The sequence below is a fragment of the Budorcas taxicolor genome, chromosome 24 (assembly GCF_023091745.1).
Source record: "Budorcas taxicolor isolate Tak-1 chromosome 24, Takin1.1, whole genome shotgun sequence".
Classification (NCBI taxonomy): Eukaryota; Metazoa; Chordata; class Mammalia; order Artiodactyla; family Bovidae; genus Budorcas; species Budorcas taxicolor.
This window is the reverse complement of record NC_068933.1, coordinates 13,477,868-13,503,967: the sequence shown is the minus strand read 5'-3', so window position 1 is coordinate 13,503,967 and position 26,100 is coordinate 13,477,868. Positions and strand designations below refer to the sequence as shown.

The following is a 26,100-nucleotide window of genomic DNA, read 5'->3' as shown; positions in this document are numbered from 1 at the left end:
TTTATTTATTTCGGCTGTGCTGGGCTTTTGCTGTGCAGGCTTTTCTCTAGTGGCGGCGAGCGGGGGCTACTCTCCAGTTGTGAGGGCGTCTCCTTGCAGTGGCTTCTCTCGCTGTGGGGTACATGCTCCAGGGCATGTGGGCGCAGCAGTTTTCGGCTCCCGGGCGCTACAGGCTCCACAGCCGCAGCACAGGGGCTTGCTGCCCCGAGGCATTATGGGCTCTTCCCGGAACAGGGATCAAAGCCACATATCGTGCGTTGGCCGATGGACTCTCTACCACTGAGCCACGAGGGAAGCCCTTCTTTTGTTTTAAAAAACCCCTCTCTTAGTTTGCATCTTTTCGGAAATGGGATTTAAAGAGGCAGACTACCATAGCCTGTTGAGGTATTCCATATACGATATGAGGTACTGCATTTATGTTCAAAGAAAAGAACTGTGAAGAATGGTTAACATTTTAAAGGGGAAGCAATAATACGTAGTGATGTCGGAGATGGGCACAGCTCCAGGGAGTGCTGAAGTTTAGCAAGGGTAAGTTTTGACAGCATACCTTCACCCGTCGTCCCACCCCAGCCTTTTTTAAGATAAAATGTCTGCCTGAGAGATTATAGAAATGTACAGACAAGACACAGAGACGCAGCAATGAGGTGTCCCACAAACCGCCCGTGAGCTCCTCGAGGAACAGACAGAGAAATGAAGGCGGGTGGACAGGGCAAAGGGCTGTTTGTGGCAGAAAAGAAAACTTCCAACAGTGACTTCATAAATTACACCCAAAAGTCCATACCAAAGAGGCTTGCTTCCAGAAAGTATAGACGGACTTTCTTCATACGTTTTCTGAGAACAAATAGAAAAGTTGTGAGGTTAAACAAACAAACATCTATTTGCAGACACTGGAGAATTACCAAGACAGCAAGAACTTCTGTTAAAGAGCCAAATGATAAGAGAGGCCTCATAGGCAAGATCCAAACTTGGCATCGGTTTTCCTTCTGAGGCATCTGCGTACGTGATCGAGAAAGTGAAAAGCTGGGAAAATGCAGTGACCGGGAGCCTGACACGCAGAGAAGCACTGGCTGTTCCTCAGAGCCGAGGGCTCCAAGGAGACACTGGAGTCCAGCCTCAGTCAGCCTGCTTCCTCAGCAAACAGCCCAGGAATTCAACTGGGATTCTGAAGAGCTTTGACCTAAGAGAAAGGGTGCTCAGGAAATAGTCCCACTCTGAGGAAAATGAACGAAGCCCAAAGACTTCCCTGTGGGTTCGATTCCCAGTCGGGTCACAAATTCCCCTTATGCCACGGGTGTGGTGAAAAAGTTAAAAGAAGAAGAAGAATGAAGCCCAGAATTCAGAAAACTCAAACCCTGACTGAATGGAAGTTATCTGCCCCTGAACTAACTTCCTCTAAGAAGCAAAAGTAAATCCTCTTTGAAGGATAACAAGATCATCCCAAACCTTAAATTATCTTTATTCTCTTTCATACATAATATATGGCTCTTAATTAAAAGCAAGCAGCTGTTGAGAGGTCAAATACTGACCAAAAATCCAGAGAAAAAAAACCAGACCAGACCGAAGAATTCAACACATAAGAAGTTTTAGATATTATACTAATCAAGACATGGAATTTTAGAATAACTGTGATTATTTTGTTCAAAAAGTTATTGCATTGATGTGCAGAATTTGGGCAAGTAACTAAAAACAAAAAATAAACAAATTTTAGAATTGAAAACGTGTGGTGGAATTAAGCTGAATAAAGGATAAGAAAATCCCAAACTGTTTAAAAACTAAGCAGAACACTCTGATGAGAAATCATAAAGAAATCAGGAAATATTTCGCACTGATTGACTAACAAGGCCCGAAACTGTGTGTGAGTATCTGCTCAAGTGTGTTTTAACACAGCAATTCCACTCCTAGTTGCAGAACCAACAAAAACGCGTACATCTGTGAACCCAAAGGCATGTGTAACAGACACACACAGTAAGATGCAAGTTATTAATTACTAGCAATTTGTGTAAACTCTAATGTACATCAATAGTAGAAGAAATGAAGGATTCATGGCATCTACACAAAGGTGGGATGGTTTACACGCAATAAAAGTGTATGTGGATGAATCTCAAAATGTTGAACAAGGGTCCAGTGGTTGAGACTCCAAGCTCCCAATGCAGGGAGCACTGGGTTCGACCCCTGGTCAGGGAACTGGATTCCACATTCGGCAAGTAAGAGACCCTGTGGTTCAGCTAAGACCAAACACAGGCAAAATAAATTAAAATAATACTAATAAATTTTAAAAAATACAGAAGAAATGTTGAACAAAAGAAGCCATCAGTAATCCATGTGGTAGCAGTTCAGTTTCACAAAGTTCAAAGCAGGCAGGAAATTGATTTACAGCATTGTCAATAAAGGTCACTAGTGTCACCTTTAGGGAGAAGGACAAGGGCGACAAGGGAATACCATGGGGGCTTCTGGGGTCACGGCAATAATCTCTTTCATGACCTATGCAAGGGTTGCACGAGTTTATTTACTTGGTGAGCAGTCTTTAAGACTCCAAAACTCAAGGATAAACAAGCTGTGACCTTAACAGCCGTGTGGTCAGAAAGATTTAGGGTAAAGATCAGCAAACAACCCACAAGGAAGTGTGAGGCACCAGTAGAGTCTGACCTAGAAAAAGAAGTGATTTGGTAACGTGAACTGTGAACACATTGATAGATTGGGCCGTCTGATGAAAAAGCAACTAAGCTCCACTTTGGACGTGTACTTTCAGCACAATAAGGAAAATTGAAGTTTTTTAGACTGAGTTTGATTCTATATACTAACGGCAAACAATAAAACTGCCCAGAAATGGAACACAGTCTGTCACATTAATAAGAACAATCTCACAAACGTGTTTTAACAAAAGTAGAAAGACCATCCATTGAGGATAAGTGGAACGGTTCCTTCACTGAATTGAGATGGCAGATGACCACAGAGGCCCCTTCCAGATTCTATGCATATGTTCAGCATATTTATAAAACCACAGTCAAAAAAAAAAAATCTTACCCTTAATCGTGTAGTGGAGATCTCAGCTTTTAAGATATCAGGGTCATATTTAGTACTGGATGAAGAGCCTGAGAATACTTTCAAAGGGAGAAGAGAGGGGGAAAAAAAAAAAGTAACTTGTTCAAGTTGCATAACTAGCTGTCAACTTAGAAATTACAAACGCTAAAAACGACAGGATTTACATGCTTCTGGGATACTTACTTAACTTTACAACTCCTTTATTGTCATTCATCAGACACCTAGATATAAAAAGTCATCTTCAAACCTTCATCATTTTTTTCAATAAAAAGGAACGTTATCAAGACCCCAGTGCCTCAGTTTCCTGTGGATTTTATATCTATGGATAAAATCTTAGAGGAGCTTATTGCAGATACAGCTTAACTGCACTTTGCGTTACCCAGAAACTTGTCACTTAAGTGGGACGTCTGAGCCCATCACGGCTGCTTGCTTTAAAGAAGCCCAGCCTCTGAGAGATCGGTCAACTCAGGTGGTCAACAGAAACTTCGTCTGTGCTAATAACTGCTCCAGTTTCAGTTTAGTCCCACTAAAAACAACGTACAAGAGCAGCACAAGGGCCAGATTATTTGCCCTGATCTGAAAAGGTAAACGTCAATCCCTCAGCGAGGAGACCTTTATCTGAAACGGGGCTGAGGGGCTCCTCCTGCCCAAGAAGGGACAGGACCCAGAGCACCATCCCACAGACACCCAGTGGCCTCCCGTCACCTGCAGGTCGGTGCCCACTTCTCAGGTCTGAACAGCCATGCTGTACTTACAGCTGGTGCGAGAGCTGGACTTCTCCTTGTAGGCGTCATTCAAGCGGACATATTCGTCTAGGGCCAGGGCCAGCCTCTGCTCCTTCACGTGGTACAGCTCCCGTTGCGTCCGCAGGGCGTCCTGCGCCACCGACAGGTAGTCCTTGAGCATCTTCTCCTGCTCCCCCCGCCATTGTTTCCGCGGATCTTCGATCTGTGTAGTTTCTGGAAATAAATCAGGTGGGTTATTTTTCAGAATTTAAGAAAGAGGTAGCTGGGACTTCCCTGGTGGTCTCTGTGCTTTAAGTAGTGGCTAAGACTTTGCGTGCTCAATACAGAGGACCTAGCTTCAGTCCCTGGTCAGGAAACTAGACTCCACATGCTGCAACTGAGAGGCACAGCCAAAAAAAAAAAGGAGTAGCCGTCTTTAATTTTTATCTCCTTCAAGTAGTTAGTATTATGAAGTGACGTCTCCAGAAACGTGATAGAGTTTTTGCTTTATTTTACCCAGTCCATCCCCACTCTGACCTCTTTCTGTCCTCGTCATCAATTTATTCACACTGCAAATATATCATATACAATGTCAAAGTAAGCACAAGGACATGGTTATGACTGGGTCAGCCCTTCCCAGAACCCTCTGGCTCCTCAACACCTTCAGAATAGAAGCCACGCTACTTGTGGCCCTGTGTAATCTGAAGCCAATATACTCCCTACGCTTCCGTGCACTTAACACAGGATTCTTGCCAGGCTGCCCTTTACATCTATATCCCTCAAGGTCTGGGATGCAGACCCGCACCGGTCCATGAGCTCTGTTATGTGTCTGTGACAATAAGTACAGGCGTCGAGAGTAAACATTTTGAAATCTTGCAGCAATTTCATACAGTTACTGTGTACCTGTTGACTCTAATAATACTGGGGCTTGCATTTTAAATTTTTTTCAATTTTTCTAATTCATGGTGGTTGTTCTTTTATGAAAATACCAATCAGTCCACAGTGGATCAGAAATTTTAAAACAAGCAAAAAAACCAAACCCCGGTGCCCCACTTCAGGAGAATAGCCCAGGGTACTGTTCTGGGTCCTGCACTTCTGCACACAGGCATCACCTGGAGGGCTCTAAAAGAAATCCTGGACCAATCGGAGTGTCTGTGGGTGGAACCCAGGCAATGGCAGGTTTATAAGCTCCTCCGGTGATTCCCGGGAGCAGCTGCAGCTGAGAGCCTCTGCTCTGCGACAGCTCATGCACTGCATCCTGTGTGGAATTATGAAATTATTTGAAATATCTCATCTTAAACTTGCTGAAACCTGCCTCCTGCACCCCTCCCAGAGGAAACCACAATAAAAGCCCAGGTCGTGGACAGAGGTCAGCCAGTAAGAGCCCAAACATCTCCATTTCAAACATTCCTTATAACTCAAGGCCTATGGCCATGTAAATGTGCAATATTTACATTCAATTCCAGTATTTTGAAAAATATGAATGCAAACTGTCTCAGAGTAGAGAGAATTCATCCTCTAACACACAGAAATGTATGGTCTTCACTCTGGATGACCCAGGATTATCCTTACCTCTTAGTGTGCAAGCCCCTGAAGGTATTCACCACTTAGACCAAGTGACTAGCCTCAAACGGAGAGCACATGGATGAAGATGGGGTGTCTCTGGAGGCTGGGTTACAGGGGCTGCAACCACCGTCTTGCTTTCTCTGCCTGGCTCTTCCTGGCTTTTTCAATCTAATGAAGCCAACTTCCAAATTAAAAGCCGTCCTATGGACATAGCGGGCTTTTCTGGTGGCTCAGATGGTAAAGAATCTCCCTACAGTGCAGGAGACCTGGGTTTGATCCCTGGGTTGCAAAGATCCCCTGGAGAAAGGATTGGCAACTCACTCTAGTAGTCTTGCCTGGAGAATCCCATGGACAGAGGAGTTTGGAGGGCTAGAGTCCATGGGGTTGCAAAGAGTTGAACATGACTGACCAGCTAACACTTCCACTTTCACACTATGGACATAGCAGGCTTTCCACCTGGCGCTAGTGGTAGAGAACCCGCCTGCCACTGCAGGAGATACAAGAGACGTGGGTTCGATCCCTGGGTTGGGAAGATGTTCTGGAGAAGGAAATGGCAACCCACTCCGGTATTCTTGCCTGGAAAAATTCCATGGACAGAGGAGCTTGGCAGGCTACAGTCCATGGGGTCGCCAAGAGTTGGACATGACCGCATGACTGAGCATGCGTGCGTGCGCGCGCGCGCGCGCACACACACACACACACACACACGCAAGGGATGAGGAGGGGGCCATCGGCTGGCAGCTGCCAAGAAACTGAATTGTTCTGACAGCCACACATGTGAGCGCAGAAGCATAGTCCCTCCGGTCATGCAGCCCGGCTCACACCTTGAGGTCAGCTGGAGAGAGCCCTAGAGCCAGAGGACCGACCCCGCCCAGCCTTGCCTGGATTCATTGCCCACAGAAACGATGAGATAATAAACAGACTTTAAGTCACAAGTTTGGGGGTAACTTGTTGCAGTGAGGTAAATAACTAGGAAACTAACCAAATAAAGAGTTGACATAAATTGAACGTGTAAATGAAAAACCTGAAATGCTTGTAAGTTATAAAAGCTGTAGTAAGATATGTATTCCCAGTTCTCTCTCAATATCTTTCGAGGTTTTACCTAATCGTAGCTCCCTATATATTGGCGAATGGGCATACTTTTCAATAAAATGCTTGTCAACAGCTAAATTACCACAAAGCACTGGAAGTAACACTGATGCACACTTAAGTGAGTAAAGTACAATGGTAATAACCATAATAATAAACTGTCAGCATTTGTTTTGGATAGACTAGCTGAAATACTCCAGTCAACTGGTTTAAATAGCGATGCTACTAGCTTCGGCAGGCACCACTGACATTTCTGATATACTGTCCCATTCAAATAGGAACTACAAACGTGGGTTCCCAGAGGCACTTTGAAGAAGGCTTCATAAAGTAGGACTGGGCTTTATCTCCATCACTTATGTTTGCTGAATAGATCAGTGAAGAATATTTATTAAATGTAAATACTCAAAAAAAGTATATTACACAAATGTGGTTTTTTTTTTTTTATTAAGACCTGGTGGCCTTAGGAGATCACTAAATTATAATGCAATATAATTTGCATGTTGTCTACTATATAAGAGAAGTAATATATCACATACTGTTAAGACATCACGCACCTCAAGGGAATTCACATTTCATCAGTTTTACAGATGGGGAAATTTATAGATAGCAAACACACTGTGAGCTACAAGAACTTATCAGGGAAGATAACATTAGACTCTTCAAAGGAATATTACTTCTGTCTCTAATGCACATTTCTATTCTCTCTGCTGTGCTCAGGAAGAATGAATAAAGTGAATATGAGCGACTCTCCTTTTCTTCCATTTTAGAAACTCTCTGCTACGTTTACCTGTTATGGTGTGTTATTTCTATGGACAGTTGAGCATCTACGGCATGACTAGGGAAAACAAGATGCTCGGGCGTGATCCCTCCTGCCAAAGAGACTGCAAGGCTCAGGACAGGCCGTGACACAGGAATTAGAGCCACAACAACGACAGCAAGCATTCTGTATGGTAGAAAATGGTGAGCGCCCGGAGAGAGCAAGGGTGAGTGCCACGGAGCCCAGAGACAGGGGGCTTCTTCCAGCTGAAAACGTCCGGTCCCGTGGAATTGGCAGTGATTAAGCAGGGCTTTGAAAGGTCTGAGACAAGAGGCCCTTCGAGCACCAACCCCTGTCTGGCGCTCCAGCCATTCTCCCAGCCTCATTCACACCAGCCTCAGATCACTGACTTTCTCTTCTTTCTTTCATTAAGTCCTGCTTCTTGTGGCCTCTTCAGACCTCTGGCTTTACTTATGGGGCTTCCTTCTGCAGGCAGTTTCTCCTTCCAGCCCCCAAACTGTACCCCATCCCCTCATTCCCCAGCCCTGGTTAACTCACTCATCCTTTGGGCATCAGCTTAAAGCACCTTCTCTCGGGAGCTGCAGGCACGCCACTCAGAATGGACGTGGTGCTTCACTTGGTCTCCTTTGATCTACTGGCGAAGGTGGGACTAGAATCTAAGGCTCTGCTCTCTAACTTCTTCCCCAAGACCTCGAGAGGGACGAGCTGTGGTTTCTTGAATGTCACGTTGAGAAATACAAAACTCATTCTGTAAGCAACAGTGTGTGGCAGAAAGGTTCTGAGTAAGGGCATGAAAGGATCTTAGTTATATTTTAGGAAGATCACCTGAGAGAAATGTGGGGTTCTCTTATCAAAAGAGTTGATATGATATGCAGAAAATTTTTTGGATGAAAGATTATATATTAGGTTTAAAAAAAGCAGTTTATAAAACTATGTGATATAGTTCCACTTGATGTAAAAAATATATTGAAAATGGTGTGTGTGTGTGTGAACATGAAAAGGTCTGGACAGACACACTGAAAGGTTTAGAGTATCTGGCTATTTCTGAGTTTTCTTCCTTTTCTTATAACCTATAATTTATACTTCTCTCCTCAGCACATGTATTGCTTCTATGAAAAATATTTTTAAAATTTTAAAATATTTTTTTAAAGGGAACGGCACAAAGTATCAAGGGTCTGAGAAGGCTACGGGAGCAAGTCTGAAAACACAGAGGGAAAAATTATGTATCTTGATTGAGAAGTAGCTGCAAAGGAGTATATATTTGCCAAAATTCACTGAAATAACATGCTTAAAATTTGTGCATTTTTATATGTAAATGGACCTTAATTACTAAAAGACAAAAGAGTTAAGGTACAACTCTGACTCTATCAAAAAGTGATTTACTTCTGATTGCAGTGATAATATCAAAACCTTACAGATAGTACTTCATAATTACCTTCTATAAATGGCAACCCACTCCAGTATTCTTGCCTGGAAAATCCCATGGACTGAGGATCCTGGTAGGCTATAGTCCGTCGGGTCACAAAGAGTCGGACACGACTGAGCAATTTAACTAACTAACTAACTAACTAATGAATAGTTAGTTACAAACACCCCCATCAGTATCTATACAGAACCCTGACTCCACACGCATAGCCACTGAAAGGTGAATTCTATTGCAGACACTTAAGGCCTAAAGTAACTATCATTGTCAACGTCAAAACTTTTACTTCTAATAATTTAATAGTGTGACATAGAAATAGTATCGGACAGCCAAACACTCTCTAATTTTTTCCTGAAAAAAAAAAAGAAAGAAAGAAAGAAAATAATGCTGAAACCAAACAATATCAAGACATAACATATGTGTAGACCAGCTGTTAAGAGAAGAACATGCAACTTCCTCTCGAAACCACTTCACAGGAATGTCTTTAAGATTAACGAGATAACGGATCAGAGCCTTTTTAGTGGGAAGACTACTTGCTGTGGGTAACTGGGGCACTTCAGGGCACAGTAAATCCTCCAGGCCACTGGGATCCTATTACCATACCAAAGAAAAATGGGAGACCTAAAAATTTATATTCTGATCATCAAGTTTTAAAACATTTAGAACAATGTTTTCTCAAGCATAATTTAGAACCAAAATGCACTTTCTTTAAAATCAGACAGCGAGGTTTTTAATCTGTGCGTCACACAGCAAAGCTCTTCATTGGTCTCACATGGAAGAATTTATCACCATGTGAGGCACCCAGAGGTGGGGAAGTAAAGCCTCAGTCAGTGTCCACAAGCAGCTCACAATTTAGGGAGGAAAAACCTGCAAACAGATAATGTGCGGGCAGTGCAATGAGTGAGTAGCTGGTGCTGTGGACATACCTGCACGGGGCGTGCCACTCGGAATGGGGGAGGGACTTGCAAGGGGAGGGTCTGGTGCCCTTTCAGACAGACAGACAGACAGACTCCTCTCTCCCTCTCTGCCCCCAGAAGCCCAACAAAACTTCCAAAATGGACATTTCTGTTAAAGTGAGGGTTTGAAATAGAGAAATGCCTTCTGCAGAGTGTTTGCTCTCCTGTATGACTCTAGGTTTGGGGGGATTACTTGTCTGACATGCTTGTTTGTACTGAAAAGGAAAAACTCACTGTTTATGTGATCGATGTAGTAGACACCAATCTGAGGGTCGAACCCGGCTTCCCATCCCCACGGCAGCTCATCGCCAACACAGTCAGCAAACGACAGGGGCTTGGTCAACCTGGAACAGACCAGAACAAAGGCAAGGGTGACTCTTCCATCCAACCGCACGTGTCGAAGCCCAGCACCAACCGTGTGCTAAGCGTCCAGGCTGCATTTCCGTTTCTTTCTTTACTGTTTCTGCTACTGTGTTTGAAATCTTTAAAGAAAAAGAAAAACACAGGGCTAAAATGTAGAGATGAATATAGCAAAAATATATACCAAAAAAGTAGCAAGTCATGATACCTTCTGAAAGTTTACAGCTTAAGACTGGGAGATAAATCTGTACAGTAAAGGAATAAGGTCATCCAGGAACAACTCCAAGCTGAGGGTTAGGACGGCTGGGATACAGAGTGAGCTCTGAAGCTAACTAGCCTTCCCACTGAACAGAAAAGGGCTTCCCAGGTGGCTCAGTGTAAAGAATCTGCCTGTCAATGCAGGAGCCGCAGGAGGAGTGGGTTTGATCCCTGGGTTGGGAAGATCCCCTGGAGGAGGGCGTGGCAACCCACTCCAATATTCCTGCCTGGAGAATCCCATGGACAGAGGAGCCTGGCGGGCTACAGTCCACGGGGTTGCAAAGAGTTGGAGCACGCACACGTGCTCAAGACAAGATATACACCTGGTTACACCAACTGCAGATTTGGCTGCTCTTCGAAAAATTAACTCGACTGCAAGGTCCATGAAGAGCTCTCCTTGAGAGGAGGGACAAATAGATCTTATTTTTACACTTGGACTTAACAGTCCCTCAACAAAATGTTTAATGGAACCAAACACAAAGTATTAATATTTATATATCGACGTGACCTCACCTTTTGAAATGCCTTATACTTTTTCTTTAAGCCTTCAAAGTAACGGGGAAACTAGTTATCTAAGCAAGTACAGGTTTGGGGCTTTATCATGGGTTGATTTGCTCTCTCACTTCCTTCATTTTCACTTCTCAGATTTTCCTTCGTTGTCAGAGCAGCTGCAGGCAGGCCAGCGCCAAAGACTGGTGACCACCCTGCTGTAGGGTGGCCAACTTCAGGTGACATCTCTGCTCACTTAACACTAGGGCCCCATCAGCGCAGTTCCAAATATGAAGTCACCTGGACTCTGTGATCCATGCTGGTGAGTATCAGTGATTTCACAGCACAACTGAAATACAGGTCATTTCTAGAATTGCATCATTCATCAGAGTAACGAGCTGTGTCGTGTTTCAGAACTCTGGGAGGAAAACATGAAAAGGAAGGAAATCCTTTCTTCCCAGCTGTGGCCTGCGACAGCCCTCCTCTGAGGACGTAGTACACCAAGGATCAAAAGAAAGAAGCGTCTCCTTTTCTCTCAACCTTCCCTGGGCATGAAATCTACTTCTGGATGTGGCTACAGGGGTCCTGGCCTTTCCAAGCAGTCCAGCCCAGACAAGAGTCATGAAGAATGCCCTCCCAGGACCGACCTCAGGGCCAAGTCACTTCATTTCCATCAAGGGAATGATTTCTAATTCCTGACTTAGCTTTTTTCCTCTTTAGTCTCCCAACTAAACCAATCCTTTTCCAGTAGTCATGTATGGATGTGAGAGTTGGACTACAAAGAAAGCTGAGCACTGAAGCACTGATGCTTTTGAACTGTGGCATTGGAGAAGACTCTTGAGAGTCCCTTGGACTGCAAGGAGATCCAACCAGTACATTCTAAAGGAGATCAGCCCTGAATATTCATTGGAAGGACTGATGATGAAGCTGAAACTCCAATCCTTTGGCCACCTGATGCAAAGAGCTGACTCACTGGCAAAGACCCTGGTGCTGGGAAAGATTGAAAGGCAGGAGGAGAAGGGGATGACAGAGGATGAGATGGTTGGATGGTATCACCAACTAGATGGATGTGAGTTTGAGCAAGCTCTGGGAGTTGGAGATGGACAGGGAGGCCTGGTGTGCTGCAGTCCATGGGGTTGCAAAGAGTAGGACGTGACTGAGTGACTGAACTGAGATGAAAGCAATCATTTTAAGAAAATGATTTTGAGCGGAGAGCTGTTTATTCCCCAAGCCTTTTCTAGAGCTCTTCTAGATACGGCCAGTACATTGATGAGCAGCGAGGCCAGCAGCACAGGCCCAAGCTTGCTGTTAACATCAAGTGAAAGCAGGTGACTGGTCTGGCCAGTGTTGTAAACATCAAGGGTCAGCACAGCCACATCACAGGGCATTTGCACTGTACGAAACTGACTTGAGGAAAGCTTCTTTTAAAACCCCCATTTCAACACAGGAGGCTTTTCTTCAGTTGTTTTGAGGACTACTGTGGACACTGTATCTACTTGGGTGGCAAGGGTGGCTAAGAACTGTCATGATGCCTTTTCCATTTATCTCCAGGACTTGCGGCTCACTGAGATCAGCCCTGGGATTTCTTTGGAAGGAATGATGCTAAAGCTGAAACTCCAGTACTTTGGCCAAGTCATGCGAAGAGCTGACTCATTGGAAAAGACTCTGATGCTGGGAGAAATTGGGGGCAGGAGGAGAAGGGGACGACAGAGGATGAGATGGCTGGATGGCATCACTGACTCGATGGACGTGAGTCTGAGTGAACTCCGGGAGTTGGTGACGGACAGGGAGGACTGGCGTGCTGCGATTCATGGGGTCGCAAAGAGTCGGACACGACTGAGCGACTGAACTGAACTGAAATGAACTGAGGATCCTTTTATGATCATCTTGTGTATCATTGCTGGGAAAATTCCACGGACGGAGGAGCCTGGTAGGACTACAGTTCATGGGATTGCAAAGAGTTGATCTTTGCGACTCTTGAGTCATGTAAGTCGCATGACTGAGCAGCTTCACACCTTGTTTATCATTACCCTCACGTTTTTTTTTTTAAGTTTACAGAAAAGGTTGAATTACATTAAAAAAAAATAACCTATAGGGTGGGGCTATCTTACTGGACAGCCTTCCCTACCTCAGTTTCTTTCTCTTCATTTTAAGTAGTGGTCACAACTGCTATCATCTTGCAATGTGACTACTGGCTACTATGAATGGAAGGATGAGAACGGATTAACTCAAGAGTGTCTAGGACATGGTTAGGCAGTCCATAAATGTTGGCAACTATGAACCCAAGCAAGACATGTGACTTCTCTCAGTCTCCAGGGAATGGAACCAGGCAGCACCGTGTACAGCAGTGTTTCTCAGAGTCCGGTCCACACGACCAGCAGCTTCTACATCTCAGAACCGGTTAGAACCAAACCCTTGGGCCCTGGAGTACAGTATATATTATGCCTATAGGATCAGAAACTCTAGGGCCCAGCAGTGTTTGTTTAATCAAGTGTTCCAAGTAATCTGAAAGAATTTGGCTCAGAAGTTAAGAACTTGAAGTTTGGCCTCAAAGGGACCTGGATTCAAGTCCTTGTTCTGCCATCTTACAACGCCGGGCAGGTTATCAACCTTCAAAGCCTCTGTTTTCCAATCTATTATTTTTTTAAAAAGGTGGGGATGGAGTCGGGGGGAGATCATGAAGTTTAAGCACGAACCACTTGGTGTGATGCCTGACACGTGGGAAGCTTCTAACATGGCAACTGGCCACACTCACTCTGCAAACCTGGCGTCAATCTGAACTTAATCTGAGTCCAAAATCTGGCTCTTAGAATTGTGCTCAAATCCCACCTTATATCATGAAAAATGTGCAGGAAAATTGGGTTTTCTTTTGGAAAAGGGACTAGATTCTATGTGTATCAAACGGTCCCCACGCCATGGGACGCGGCCCTGTCTTCATACTCTGTCGGTGGGACTGAGCTTCCATCACCTGATTGGACAGAGCCCCTTGCACATTCTTCTGCTGGAGGATCCTCTCTCCCTAACCTCCTCTATCCTGGCTGTCTAAAAGGCACAGGCATCCCAAAGAAATAAAGGATAAGGAGACATGGAGATGGTATGTTTGAATGACAAAAGAGAGACATTATGCAAGTTTTATCTGGGCACCAAGTTCGATGCGAATATACCCACTCCTTCGACAACCAGAAGTCATGAAAGTTTCAGAACATGCACTATGATTACAAGTTATAGTAACTTGATTACACTTGGAAATAATCCAGCTTTTCCTATTATTGCTCAAAGCAGATAATAAGCACTTTATTAACTGTCACTGTCCTAACACTGGCATTACTTCTACACGTATAAATGTAACTGTGAACTCACTTAAAAATTCAGACATTTCCCTTCCTGGAACTTTAACATAAACGGTTCCTTGCAGTTATGCTGCAAAAATCAATTTAACACTGTATTTTCCGTATTTAGAAAAACAGATACACGATATTGATAAGAGTAAAACCATTAAATACACATTAATAAATTTCAAACTTTTAATTCTTTTGCAAATTAGGAAACAGAAATAGAGTAACATTCTCAGGTACCAAACAAACAAAAGCACTCAGATATGCTGCTATCCTGATAAAGAAAACATATTACTATGATACACTAAGAAGTAACAAGAAACAGAAATAACAGACGTATTCCAAAATTAGAAACAACGGGACTCAGGAGAAATGTTTCTAAATTTCTTCCTCTTGTTTTGCACAAGGAATCTCTGAAAGAGTCAATCTTCCTTTGATGTTGAGGAAGTAAAAAATGGATGGAGTTTGTTCGTTCTCCCACAAAGGAGCAACAGCAGGCAGAAAGCCTGAAATTACCAAGCGTCTTTATGCTAAATTCCAGAGATTACTCTTTGCTTAAAAAACAGTCTTCCTTTGCACCGTGACTAATGTGAAGAAAATGGCAATTTACTGCAGTACTTTGCCACAGTTTACATATAAAACTTGAACTCTGCGTGGTATTTCCTCTCCTTGTGGGCATTATATCATTCTTTCATACAAGCCATCACTGAGTGTTTATTGTCAGGCCACCGAGTCAGGGTCCTATGACAGGAGATGTCACACACAGATGAATGTACTCCTCCCGCTTATATGATGGCGAACAGTGTTGTGTGTGCAAGCGCACAACCAGACACACTCACTCGGTGCTAACTGCAACCGAGTTTGTGCTAACTAACGTTAGGTGAAATGGCACGTGACAGAACCGTTTTCAGGTTGATAAAACTCTTGCCATGGTTCCAGCCTCCCAAATGTACAGTTGAGCATGAATGTTAAAGGTCTGAAGAGTTATTTTTGCTTCACAGCATCTGTTGCTGCCGAAGTTTAACTCAAGGCGGAGTCGCACCGTCAACTGCAGTCGCTACAGAATCGGTCCACACAAACCTGCTTGAATTGCTCTGAGAATAGGGGTGGGGTTAAAGATGAGGTTCACAATGTGAATTTTACAGGGAAGGTAAAAATAACAGAACTCTCTCTACTCCTGAAAGAATTTTAATTTACAATGATGCTCATCAGTCCCCAGAAAGCAACTTGTTTCCATCACTCTTCTTAGCGGGGAAACTAACACCACCAAGGAACGAAAGGGAGTGGGGAGACACAGGGCTGAGTGAACAGCGGCAGGGAGAAGAAACCGACTTTTAAGAGTACAGACCTGTTCAGAGGAGGGTAGAGCAGTTAGTTCTGCATCTTTGGGAAAAATAGCTGAAATTCTTCTCAGCAGGTCTTGCTGGATAGAAGCGGGCTGGCAGACAGGCAGGACCACGGATCTGGGAGGGCACGGCTGCCCTGGGGCTTGAAGGGCTCATCCGAGGTTACCAGCCATAAGGGGCGTCACAGGGGCGTCTAGCCGGGCTCACTTCTTCAGCCTGAGTCCACGTCCTCTCTGATCCACTGGCTCCCATTCCGGTCTCCTCTGCTAGACTCTGGTCTTCCTACAGCTGAGACCCACCGCGGCCGATTTTATTCGTGGTGCCACAGAGAGCCAGGTTCATCCTTCTTCCATGTGACGGGCTTTCAGATATTTAAACACAGCAGTCTTGTTTCTGAGTGTGCTCGCCTACAGCCTGGGATGCCCCATCCCCTCACCAGCTCACCTCTCTCCCTCCACTGAAAAGCCCGCCAGTCTCTGTCCATAATCCCCTCTGCTTCTCTCTGCGCTGCAACGACACTCCGTCAGTCATCATCCAGTGTTAACTGGATAACTGTCTCACACAGTTAATTTCTTCTCCCGCAGCCGACAAGTAAACAGGACACAACAGATGGCATCACCGACTCAACAGACATGAGTCTGAGCAAAACTCCGGAAGAGAGTGAAGGACAGGGAGGCTCGGTGTGTCCATGGGTCGCAAAGAGTTGGACACGACTGAGTGACTGAAAAGCAAGCAACAGTAAGAACAGTCCGCTCTTAACCCTTCAAAAAGCCTTCCCTCAGGTGTTCTGGCTTTATTTTTTTTAATTTTTTGGTCACACCCCAGGCAATCTGGAGCCGTATTTTCCAGACCAGGGATTGATCCTGTGCCCCCTGCATTGGAAGGCAAGTCTTAACCACTGGACATTTACTTCCTAACTTCAGTCTAACTCTGGCATAGAGATTTCAAATCTGGAGGATGGCAGGAGGCCCGATTAGCACATCCCTTACACCACCAAACGGGATCCTCTCATTCCTTCAGAAATAGGAAGGAGAGGCAACATTTGCCTGAAAGGCAACATTTGTGAATAATTCACCTTCGAAAGCACACATGGCTTGTGTGCCCCCAAAGTGCTGCTGCTTTGGGGACGCAAACACAGTACCTATAAAAATGTCAATACTTCCAATATTCTATGTTAAAAAAAAAGTCAATTTTTACATAGAGTAAATTATGTAATAATTTACATAATTACATAATAATAAACATTTTCTGAGTGCTTCCATGTACTACACACGCTTTAAATATCTATGTATGAGTTAAATCCCCATAAAATCCTGCCGAGTAGAGGCAAGTATTATCTCCATTTGAATACCCTGTACAGGAAAAACAAAACAAAAATCAAAGGAGCTGGGACTGTGCCGCACACGCCCCTCCAGTCCAAGTTTGTGGTTTCCAGCCATTAAGTCTCTTGTGCAGGATACAGCCATTGGTACTGCCAATTCTGGGCACGGATTTAACTGCTGATACGTTACTTGGATTGACTGGCCACCAATTTCTGCAAGAAGCTGCAAGAAAGGATTTCCTTAAAAAAGTTCTGGAGGGCTACTTCCTTGGTGATCCAGCGGTTAAGACTCCATGCTCTCAATGCCGAGGGCCTAGGTTCAAACCCTGGTCAGGGAACTAAGATTCCACGTGACTTGTAGTGTGGACCCTCCCAGAAAAGAAATTCTGGTGGGAGGAGGTGGAAGGGGCCCTGGACTTTAAGACAACCCCACTGAGAATGGGTCCATTGCTGCCTCTGCCTGAGCACACCTGTGTCCAGCAGTAGCGGCTGTGAGTGCCCACGGGGGACTTCACACCAGAACCTTTGGCAGGAGGGGCTCCAAAGAAGTGAGAAATAAAGCCCAGCTGCAGATGAATGGAAGATACACTCCAAGGACATGCAGCTCTTAAATTCTTTGGAGATTTGATCAAAGATCAAAAGCAGACTGGATAGCAATTTCTAGGTAAAACTATATGATGCGTGCATGTTTAAGAATTAGCAGGAGACTATAATAGAATTCAATTTAACTGTTTGTATTGCCTGCCTATTAAAGCTAAAAGAGTTGATGCTATCAAGGCCAAAATTGTGAATTCCCTCTCCCTCAGGGGCTCTTTAATACTGGGACTGACCTGAAATTTTGAGTTAGAGCAGAGGTTCTCAAACCTAAGAGTACATTCCACTCATCTGAAAAGATGATTAAAACAGATTGCTGGGGCCACCTCAGGGTCTGGGACTCAGCAGATCAGGGGTGGGGCCTGGCCTACTGACACTAGGATTTGTAAGGTTTTTTTTGAGAATTTTTAAAATTTTCATACAGTTCAGTCAGTGTTCATGATTCAGTTCAGCTCCTTCACTGCCAAATCTGGGGGCAGGGACTGCTTCAGCTTCTCTGCCTGCTCTTTGTGATGACCAAGGAGTAAAGGGATCTGCTGCATCGAACTTTAAACTTCACATTTTCCTTATTTTTCTTGTACTTCCCCTTGGCTGTGAGCAGGAAGTCCTTGATGTCCCCAGTTGTGTAAGACACGGCCACAAGGTGCAAAGAGCCTGGCTGGAACATCCATGGAAGGATCTGTGTCTGTGACGAGTTCCCCAGCGATGCTCAAGCTGTTGTTCCCTGGACCACACTTCTGAGAACCATTGTTTAAAGGCACGTTATACAGCCCCAATCCACCCAGGTGATAGAGAAAATGAAAACAAACTCAACTTAAAAATGAAACTGGAGGGAATTCCCTTGTAGTCCAGTGGTTAAGACTCTGTACATTCACTACCAAAGGTAAGGGTTCAATTCCTGGTAGGGGAGCTAAGATCCTGCAAGACCTGCACCATGGCGGGGGCGGGGTGGGGGGTGGGTAGGTGTGGGGAAACCTGGAAGCAAAAGCCTATGCTTCAGAAATCTCTATAATGACAATGATGACATATTTAGCAAAATTAGTAGCTTGCTAATTCTCAAATTTGGGCCACTTTGTTTAATTTTAAGTAAACTTTTTCCCTCAAAGAACACCTGAATAATTTTAAAATAAGTTCTTCAGAAACACGGTTTTCTCTTTCTCTCATCTTCTCACTTATATATGAAATACACATTAACAAGTATTCAACATTATTAGTCATCAGGGAAATGGAAATCAAAACCACAATGAGGAACCCACTAGGATGGCTATAATTTAAAAAACAGAAATACCAAGTGTTGATGAAGATGTAGCGAAATGGGACATTGTTGATGGCAAGCTAAGACAGTACAGCCTCCATAGAAAACAGTTCGGTAGTTCCTCAATGAGTTAAACACTGAATTACTGCATAACCCTGCAATTCCACTCTGAGGTGAATAACCAAAAGAACTGAAAACAGGTACCCAAACAATTACATGTACCTGCAGGTTCATAGCACCACTGAAAGCCAACAGGTGCAAAGAACTCAAATGCCCATCAGTGGATGAAAGGATAAGCAAAGTGTGGTATATATGTGCAATGGAATACTATTCAGCTATAAAAAGGAATGAAGTATCAATACCTGGAAATACTAAATATGCTACAATGTGGATAAACCTCCAAACATTATGGTAAGTGAAAGAAGCCAAACACAAAGGTCACATATCATAATTCTATGTACATGAAACATCCAGTATAGATAAATGCATGCAAATACAGAGAAGATCAATGCTTGCCAGGGGCCACAGAGAGGAGCAATAGGCAAGTGCCTGTCGGTAGTGGAGTGATGGAAATGTTTTGGGACTAGAGAGAGGTGGGGGTTGGACACCATTGCGAACACATATATGCCAGCTTAAAGGGACTGATTCTGTGCTTTGTGAATTTCACCTCAATAAATTACTTCATAAAATTAGTAACAAGTTTTAAGAATGCCAAGACTCCAAGTGATTATTTGGAGTAAGTAAAATAATAAAAAACATGGGAAAATACTCAACTTCACTAATAATAAAAATAAATGCCAAATAAAACAGTAATGAGGCTTGATTTTTAAGACTCTCAGGATATCAAGTTTTTGTTTTGTTTTGCTTTGTCCCAAGGATGAAATTCAGTTCTGGTGGAGGATATGGGATCAGTTCCTTTCATTTATTGCTGGTCATTCTGTAACTTGATACATCCTTTTAACAAACAGTTTGGCAGTATTAAAAAACCATTACACTGTTGATCCCATGTAACCTAGGAGTTCAATTCTTACACAGTGTTCCCCGAACCCTGTCCCACCTGATCACCCCCAGGAAGACTCAGGAGCCACCTTAAGTATTTTACTAGGTTCCTGTCTTTCCCATCAGCCTATGGGCTTCTCAAGGCCAGGGCCCCTTCAGCCTTCTCTGCACCTCTAGCCCGATGCCTTCCTCGCACGCAGTCGGCATAGCATCTGTGTTGGCTGACGGAGTGGGTGCAGGTTAGAAAGGAAGACAAAAATGGAAACAAGGACACCATGGAAGAATGTCATTTTAAAAAATGTTCTGTTTACACAGATGTAACAGTAAATTGCATTAACTAAAAGAATAATAGGAAGGTTGATATTAAGATGATGGGACAGGATAGGAGGAAAACATCTTTAAAACCTGAATCAAAATACCTGGTCTCATAATTTATTTCAGTTGACTATCATTACATTATGTATCAGAAATGAATAGCTAAACAGAAAACAGATTCTTAGTTACAAAGAGGGCAAAGAATTTATTTCAGGTGTTTTAAAAATTCAGCAAGTTCTTTTTTTTTTTTAAGTATTTTTCCAGGAGAAAACACAGAGGTCAGCAAACACTTTAACCTGTACCTCTTTTCTCTGCTAAGTGCCAAGAAATGTTTGCTTGCCGGATTATTTGGTTTTGGAAAATAGTTTGAGAATTTAAGTGGATATGTTGGCAAAGAAGGTAGGAATGTTTAGAAGAGGAAGAGGGCTTAAGAGGTTACTGTCCAAACAAACGAAAACCCACCACCAAGGTCTTGTTCTCCTACCTAGAATTTGAATAACACACAATCGTTACAGATTGCATCACAGATGACAGCTGTTCAAGGACCAGGATGGGAAGAAGCTTGACATTCACTCTGGAGAACATACCCATCACAACAACAAAGAGATGACACACGGCTCACTCACCCCCTGTGTGGACAGAACCTTGTTAGATTCAACCTCATTCTTATAGAAGTGGACCAAATGAACCTGAGTTACTTTTATCAAAACTTAAGGAACTAGGCTTCCCAGGTGGCTCAGCGGTAAAGAATTGCCTACCAATGCAGGAGACACAGGTTCAGTCCCTGGTCTGGAAAGATCCCCTGGAGAAGGAAATGGCAACCCACTCTAGTCTTTTTGCCTGGAAAATCCCATGGACAGAGGAGCCTGGTGGGTTACAGTCCATGGGGTCTCAACGAGTTGGACACAACTTAGTGAATAAAACAACCACAAAGTAAGCGAAGGTTCATTTAACTGTATACCACCATTCCTCGACAAGATAACTGGAAGGGGGACAGAATCTAAATGACCACTAAGGTTCATAATCTTTCTATATGCTTATTTGCTTCTTCTGTGAATTGTCCTTTTAAAAATTATGTTGTTTGTCCTTAATGATTTGTGACAATTTTTAATATATTTTGATATTAATCCTTTGTTAAGCTGTAAATATTTTTCCAAGGATATTACTTACCCATAAACTTTGTTTATGATGAGTAAAAGACTGATTATTTAAAAGTGTTAGGCTAATTGGACAGCCAGTTAGGGGATAAAAGCTAGATCCTCTCTCATCCTTACAACAAAATTAATTTCAGATAAATCCAAAGAACTATACGTGATACATGAAAATAACTGAAGTATGAAACCCACTGGAAGAAAAGATAAGCAAGAATTCTTTAGGACTTCTGGATTCCACCCCTTAACCTAGTGTTTCAAGCTGTAGCCTCTTAACTCTTGCCATTGAAAATAAGTACAATGAAAATAAAATTGTAATATAAAATTTTATCAGACTGCTGGCAGCAGCTTTGAGCTAATGGCTTGCTCTCTTTGTTAAACAAGCAACTAAGTATTAGAACAACAGATGGATTCAAAATTGGGAAAGGAGTATGTTAAGGCTGTAAATTGTCACCCTGCTTCTTTAAGTTATGTACAGTGTACATCATGCAAAATGCCAGGTTGGATGAAGCACAAGCTGGAATCAAGATTGCCAGGAGAAATATCAATAACCTCAGATATGCAGATGACACCACCCTTATGGCAGAAAGTGAAGAGGAACTAAAGAGCTTCTTGATGAAGGTCAAAGAGGAGACTGGAAAAGCTGACTTAAAACTCAACATTAAAAAAACAAAAATCATGGCATCTGGTCCCATCACTTAATGGCAAATACATGGGGAAACAATGACAGACTTTTTTGTGGGCTCCAAAATCAGTGTGGATGGTGACAGCAGCTATGAAATTAAAAGACACTAACCTGGAAGAAAAGCCATGATAAACCTACACAGTGTATTAAAAAACAGAGACACTACTTTGCTGACAAAGGTCAGTCTAGTCAAAGCTATGGTTTTTCCAGTAGTCATGTATGGATGTGAGGGCTGGACCATAAAGAAGGCTGAGCGCTGAAGAATTGATGCGGTGTTGGAGAAGACTCGAGAGCCTCTTGGACTGCAAAGAGATGAAACCAGTCAATCCTAAAGGAAATCGATCCTGAATATCCATCGGAAGGACTGATGCTGAAGCTCTGATACTTTGGCCATCTGATGCGAAGAGCCGACTCATTAGAAAAGACTCTGATGCTGGGAAAGACAAAAGGCAGGAGAAGAAGGGGACGACAGAAGATGAGACAGTTGGATGGCATCACCGACTCAATGGACAAGAGTTCAAGCAAACTCTGGGAGATGGTGGGGGACAGGGAAGTCTGGTGTGCTGCAGTCTATGGGGTTGCAGGAATTGGACACGACTGAGTGACTGAATAACACCAGCAAGTGTTAGAAAGGTGCTAAAGACGTAATATTAGCACCATTAGATCTCCTTGATCTAATAAGAAGACTTGAAAAGTAGGGGGAAAAAAAAAGACTAAAAATGACTTACTGTGATTTTCCTACCCCACTACACCTACCTGGGGGAATAGTCTTAGGCTGAATAGAAGACCTCAGCAAGGAATGCAGACTTGGGGCAAATTTTAATTTAGGAAGGCCGACCTGAGAGTGATGGACTGGGTGCATAAAAGTAGCGGGTCTCAAAGTGCGGTCCCTGAACCAGGAGCGTCAGCACCACCTGGAACCTGGGTGGAAATTCAAGGTATTAAGTTCCTCCCCCCAAACTACTAAATCGGAAATGGGGAGGGCACGGTCATGCTTTCCACAGGATCCTCAGGGATCCTCACGCCTGTGAGAGCTGCAGAGAGGCTGAAACGGAACCCAGTCTTCCCTTCCACCTGCGGAGAGGAGGTGACCACAGTGACAAGGAGGAAGGCGACCGAGGTGGGGGTGACGCGGAAGGCAGGGAAACGAAATAACAGGATTCGAGGCTCCGGGGGCGGCAGCCCTGCTGGATATTTGAAAGTGGAAAAGCTGGGTAATGAAACGTTGGGAGTGTTACTCAAACAGTGCGCTCAACAGACGTGAGAGCAGGAACCGAGAAAGTCCACAAGGCTACGATTTGCAGTTTCAAAGGAGTGTGTTGATACCAGCACAGGTAAGCAAAATGGTAATCAATTAACGTAAAAATATGTCGTGCGCCAGCTGCCAGAGGGACAAGGCAGGTGAGATGCGGGGTGAAATTTCCAGGCGGAGATCAGATAATGGGTGAGACTGATGAGCCAGGCAAGGCCTTGGGATGGGCCCACGTTTAGGGAATAAAAGGAGGTCACGGTAAGGATGCCCAGGAAACCAACTTCAACTGGAAGAGGAAAAACAACCACAAGACACGTCAGTCTTTAGCCTTTTTATTCCTGCCAATAGGAAGTAACAATAAAACTACCGACAAAGAGACATTTCGTTCATGCGTCCATCGGGTCTTCCAATGTTTACCGACAGCCTCTCTCAAGCTCTGGGACACACAAGACACGAAGTCTGGCTCTGGTCCCACCACTGCTTCTGCAGACCATGAGTGCCTGTCCCCTAGGTGCGAGCTGCAGAGAAATCGCCTTGCCGGCGGTGGCTAAACATTTGCTCAGGAGACAAATACACTTGGACTCTGCCTCTCTGCAGTGTCATGGATGAACACCAGTGTCTTTGTGACCGTGCGCAGAGCTGAGGGGAACACAGAGTCATCCTTGTAACGACAACACGGGGCTAGGCTCCCGGAACCAAAGTGCCCATTTCTCTTTTATGTGCGGAGGCTCAATGTTTGTTACCAGGGGATGTAACCTCCAGAGTCTGGGAAAGCCAGCCAGCGCAGAGACCCCGTGGACGTGGTCTCTCTCCTTTCCACTGAGTCCACGGTAACTACCCACCTTCGTGCCCCTGGTCACTCTGACCATAGGTAGCAGCTACGGGTCATGCTGGAATTTAATTATCCCAAGCCTAGAGCTTTTTTTTTTCCCATAGCATTACTGATGTTTAATTTATATACCAGAAAATTTGTCCACTGTAAGTGTACAAATCAGAAATTTTTAGTAAATTTATAGAGTTAAAACAATCCCACAATCTAAGTAGAGCAATTCTGACCACCCCAAAAGATGACCCCTGCTCCAGCTGCTGTGCTTAGTCGCGTCTCTTTGCGACCCCATGGACTGTAGCCCGCCAAGCTCCTCTGTCCGTGGGATTTCCCAGGCAAGAATACTGGTATGGGTTGCCGTTTCCTCCTCCAGGGGATCTTCCTGACCCAAGAGGCCGAACCCCCAGATCTCCTGCACTGGCAGGGGGATCCTTTACCACTGCACCCCCGGGAACTTCATCTCCCCCGTCCCCGGCTACCACTAATTTACTTTCCGTCTCTACAGACTGACTTTTCCTGGACTTTCATACAAATGGAAATCTGTGCTTTCTTGTGCCTGCCTCCGTTTAGCATGTTTTAGTGGTACATCCACGTAGTCTAAAGATTGATTTATCTTTCTTCCCGCCTGCCTACGACCTGTCCTGTCTACCGCAGGAGTCTTTGGGGCCCAGAACGATGACGACATCCAACACGTGCTCAACGACTGTCCTCTCTGCCTGTCCTCTCTGCTGAGGGCTGCATCTGCGCTGATGGACGTCATGCCCAACTCCCCATTCCCCCAGTCACACTCTAAAACCCTCTCAGGATATAGGCTTTTGCATTAAAAAGTGCCTCATTCTGGTTCTGAGTACAACCAAAAGAATCACAGATTTCTTTTCTTTTTTCTTTTTTAAAAGCTACAGGAATGGAATTCTGAGAATCAAGTATCAGAAAACGAAGAAATGTTCGTAAGCAGCCCAAGGAAAGGCGCTAACATGCTACAAATCAATTCCATCCCCAGCATTTGGTCTGCTGGCTAAACACATGATTGGCTTTTTATAACTTATAGGATGGCTTTCTGTGGCGGCGTTTCCTTGTGCCCTCCAGCCTCTGCTTTCCTCTGGCAGGGCACCGGGTCCCTGGAGCACTAGGAATTAGACGTGTGGCATGCCAGGAATGTCTGATAACTACACTAACTTCGGAGCTCACCCATTAGTCATAAACAGAAATGCCCTTTGAGCTCAGACTCAAATTCAGCTTGAAGCAAACAAAAGTCATGAGGCTGAGCGCTGGCCAAGCGCACAGGCTGCTGTCGGGTGGGCTGAGAAGGCTCTAAATGCAGTTCTTCATCGCAGCAAAGACTGCTTCATTATCCAAAATGTTAACACACCCAAGGTGCGGAGCATCGCTTGGTTAGGTTTTCGATTAGTGACACCTGAGTGAGAAGCACCAACCATTCAAATTATAAAGTTTGCCCTATTCCTGTATACTTTTACTAGCATCTCCTTAACAGGGGCTCATTTTTAGTTATTAATCCAGTCCTATAGGTGTTGGTTGGAGAAGGCAATGGCACCCCACTCCAGTACTCTTGCCTGGAAAATCCCATGGACGGAGAAGCCTGGAAGGCTGAAGTTCATGGGGTCGCTAGGAGTCGGACACGACTGAACGACTTCACTTTCACTCTTCACTTTCACGCATTGGAGAAGGAAATGGCAACCCACTCCAGTGTTCTTGCCTGGAGAATCCCAGGGACAGGGGAGCCTGGTGGGCTGCCGTCTCTGGGGTCGCACAGAGTCGGACACGACTGAAGCGACTTAGCAGCAGCAGCAGCAGCATAGGTGTTGGTACTGCTCAAGATTAACTTAAAGGAAAAATACAAGAAAACGTTGAGGAGGGACTTCCCTGGCAGTCCAGGGGTGAAGACTCTGTGCTTCCACTGCAGGGGAACACAAGTTCAAGCCCTGGTCAGGGAGCTAAGATCCTGCAAACTTCCAGGTAGGGCCAAAAAAAAAAAAAAAAAGAGAGAGAGAGAGAGGGAGAGAAATAACAACCAACTGTAGCATGTTTATCTCAATTGGATCCCAATTTTTAATTAAAAAAAGGATAAAAGAATTATTGGGTAATTTAAATATACTAGATGTTATACTAGATGCTGGATGACAGGTGTTAGATGATATGACAGGATTTTAAAAAATTTCCCATAGTTGTAATAGTGGGTATTATGGTTTATAAGGATACTTCTTCCTTGGAAGATGCATGCTGAACTAGTTAATAGTTAAGGGTCATGATATCTGTAACTTACTTTCCAATGTTATAGCCAAAAAAAAAAAAAAAAGCCAACATAAACACAATACAC

The 26,100-nt window shown here is 44.1% G+C and overlaps 1 protein-coding gene across 1 annotated transcript in view; it reads right to left on the bottom strand.

Annotated features, from left to right (window-relative positions):
• The window catches only part of WWC2 (WW and C2 domain containing 2), a 147,467-nt gene that overhangs the window by 59,987 nt on the left and 61,380 nt on the right, over positions 1–26,100 (bottom strand). Inside the window, exons 2-4 of the mRNA XM_052661316.1 lie at positions 9,814–9,923; positions 3,798–4,001; positions 3,025–3,101 (exon numbers count right to left, since the gene is read on the bottom strand). Coding sequence (XP_052517276.1) covers positions 3,025–3,101; positions 3,798–4,001; positions 9,814–9,923 — 391 coding nt within the window. The remainder of the gene's footprint in view (positions 1–3,024; positions 3,102–3,797; positions 4,002–9,813; positions 9,924–26,100) is intronic.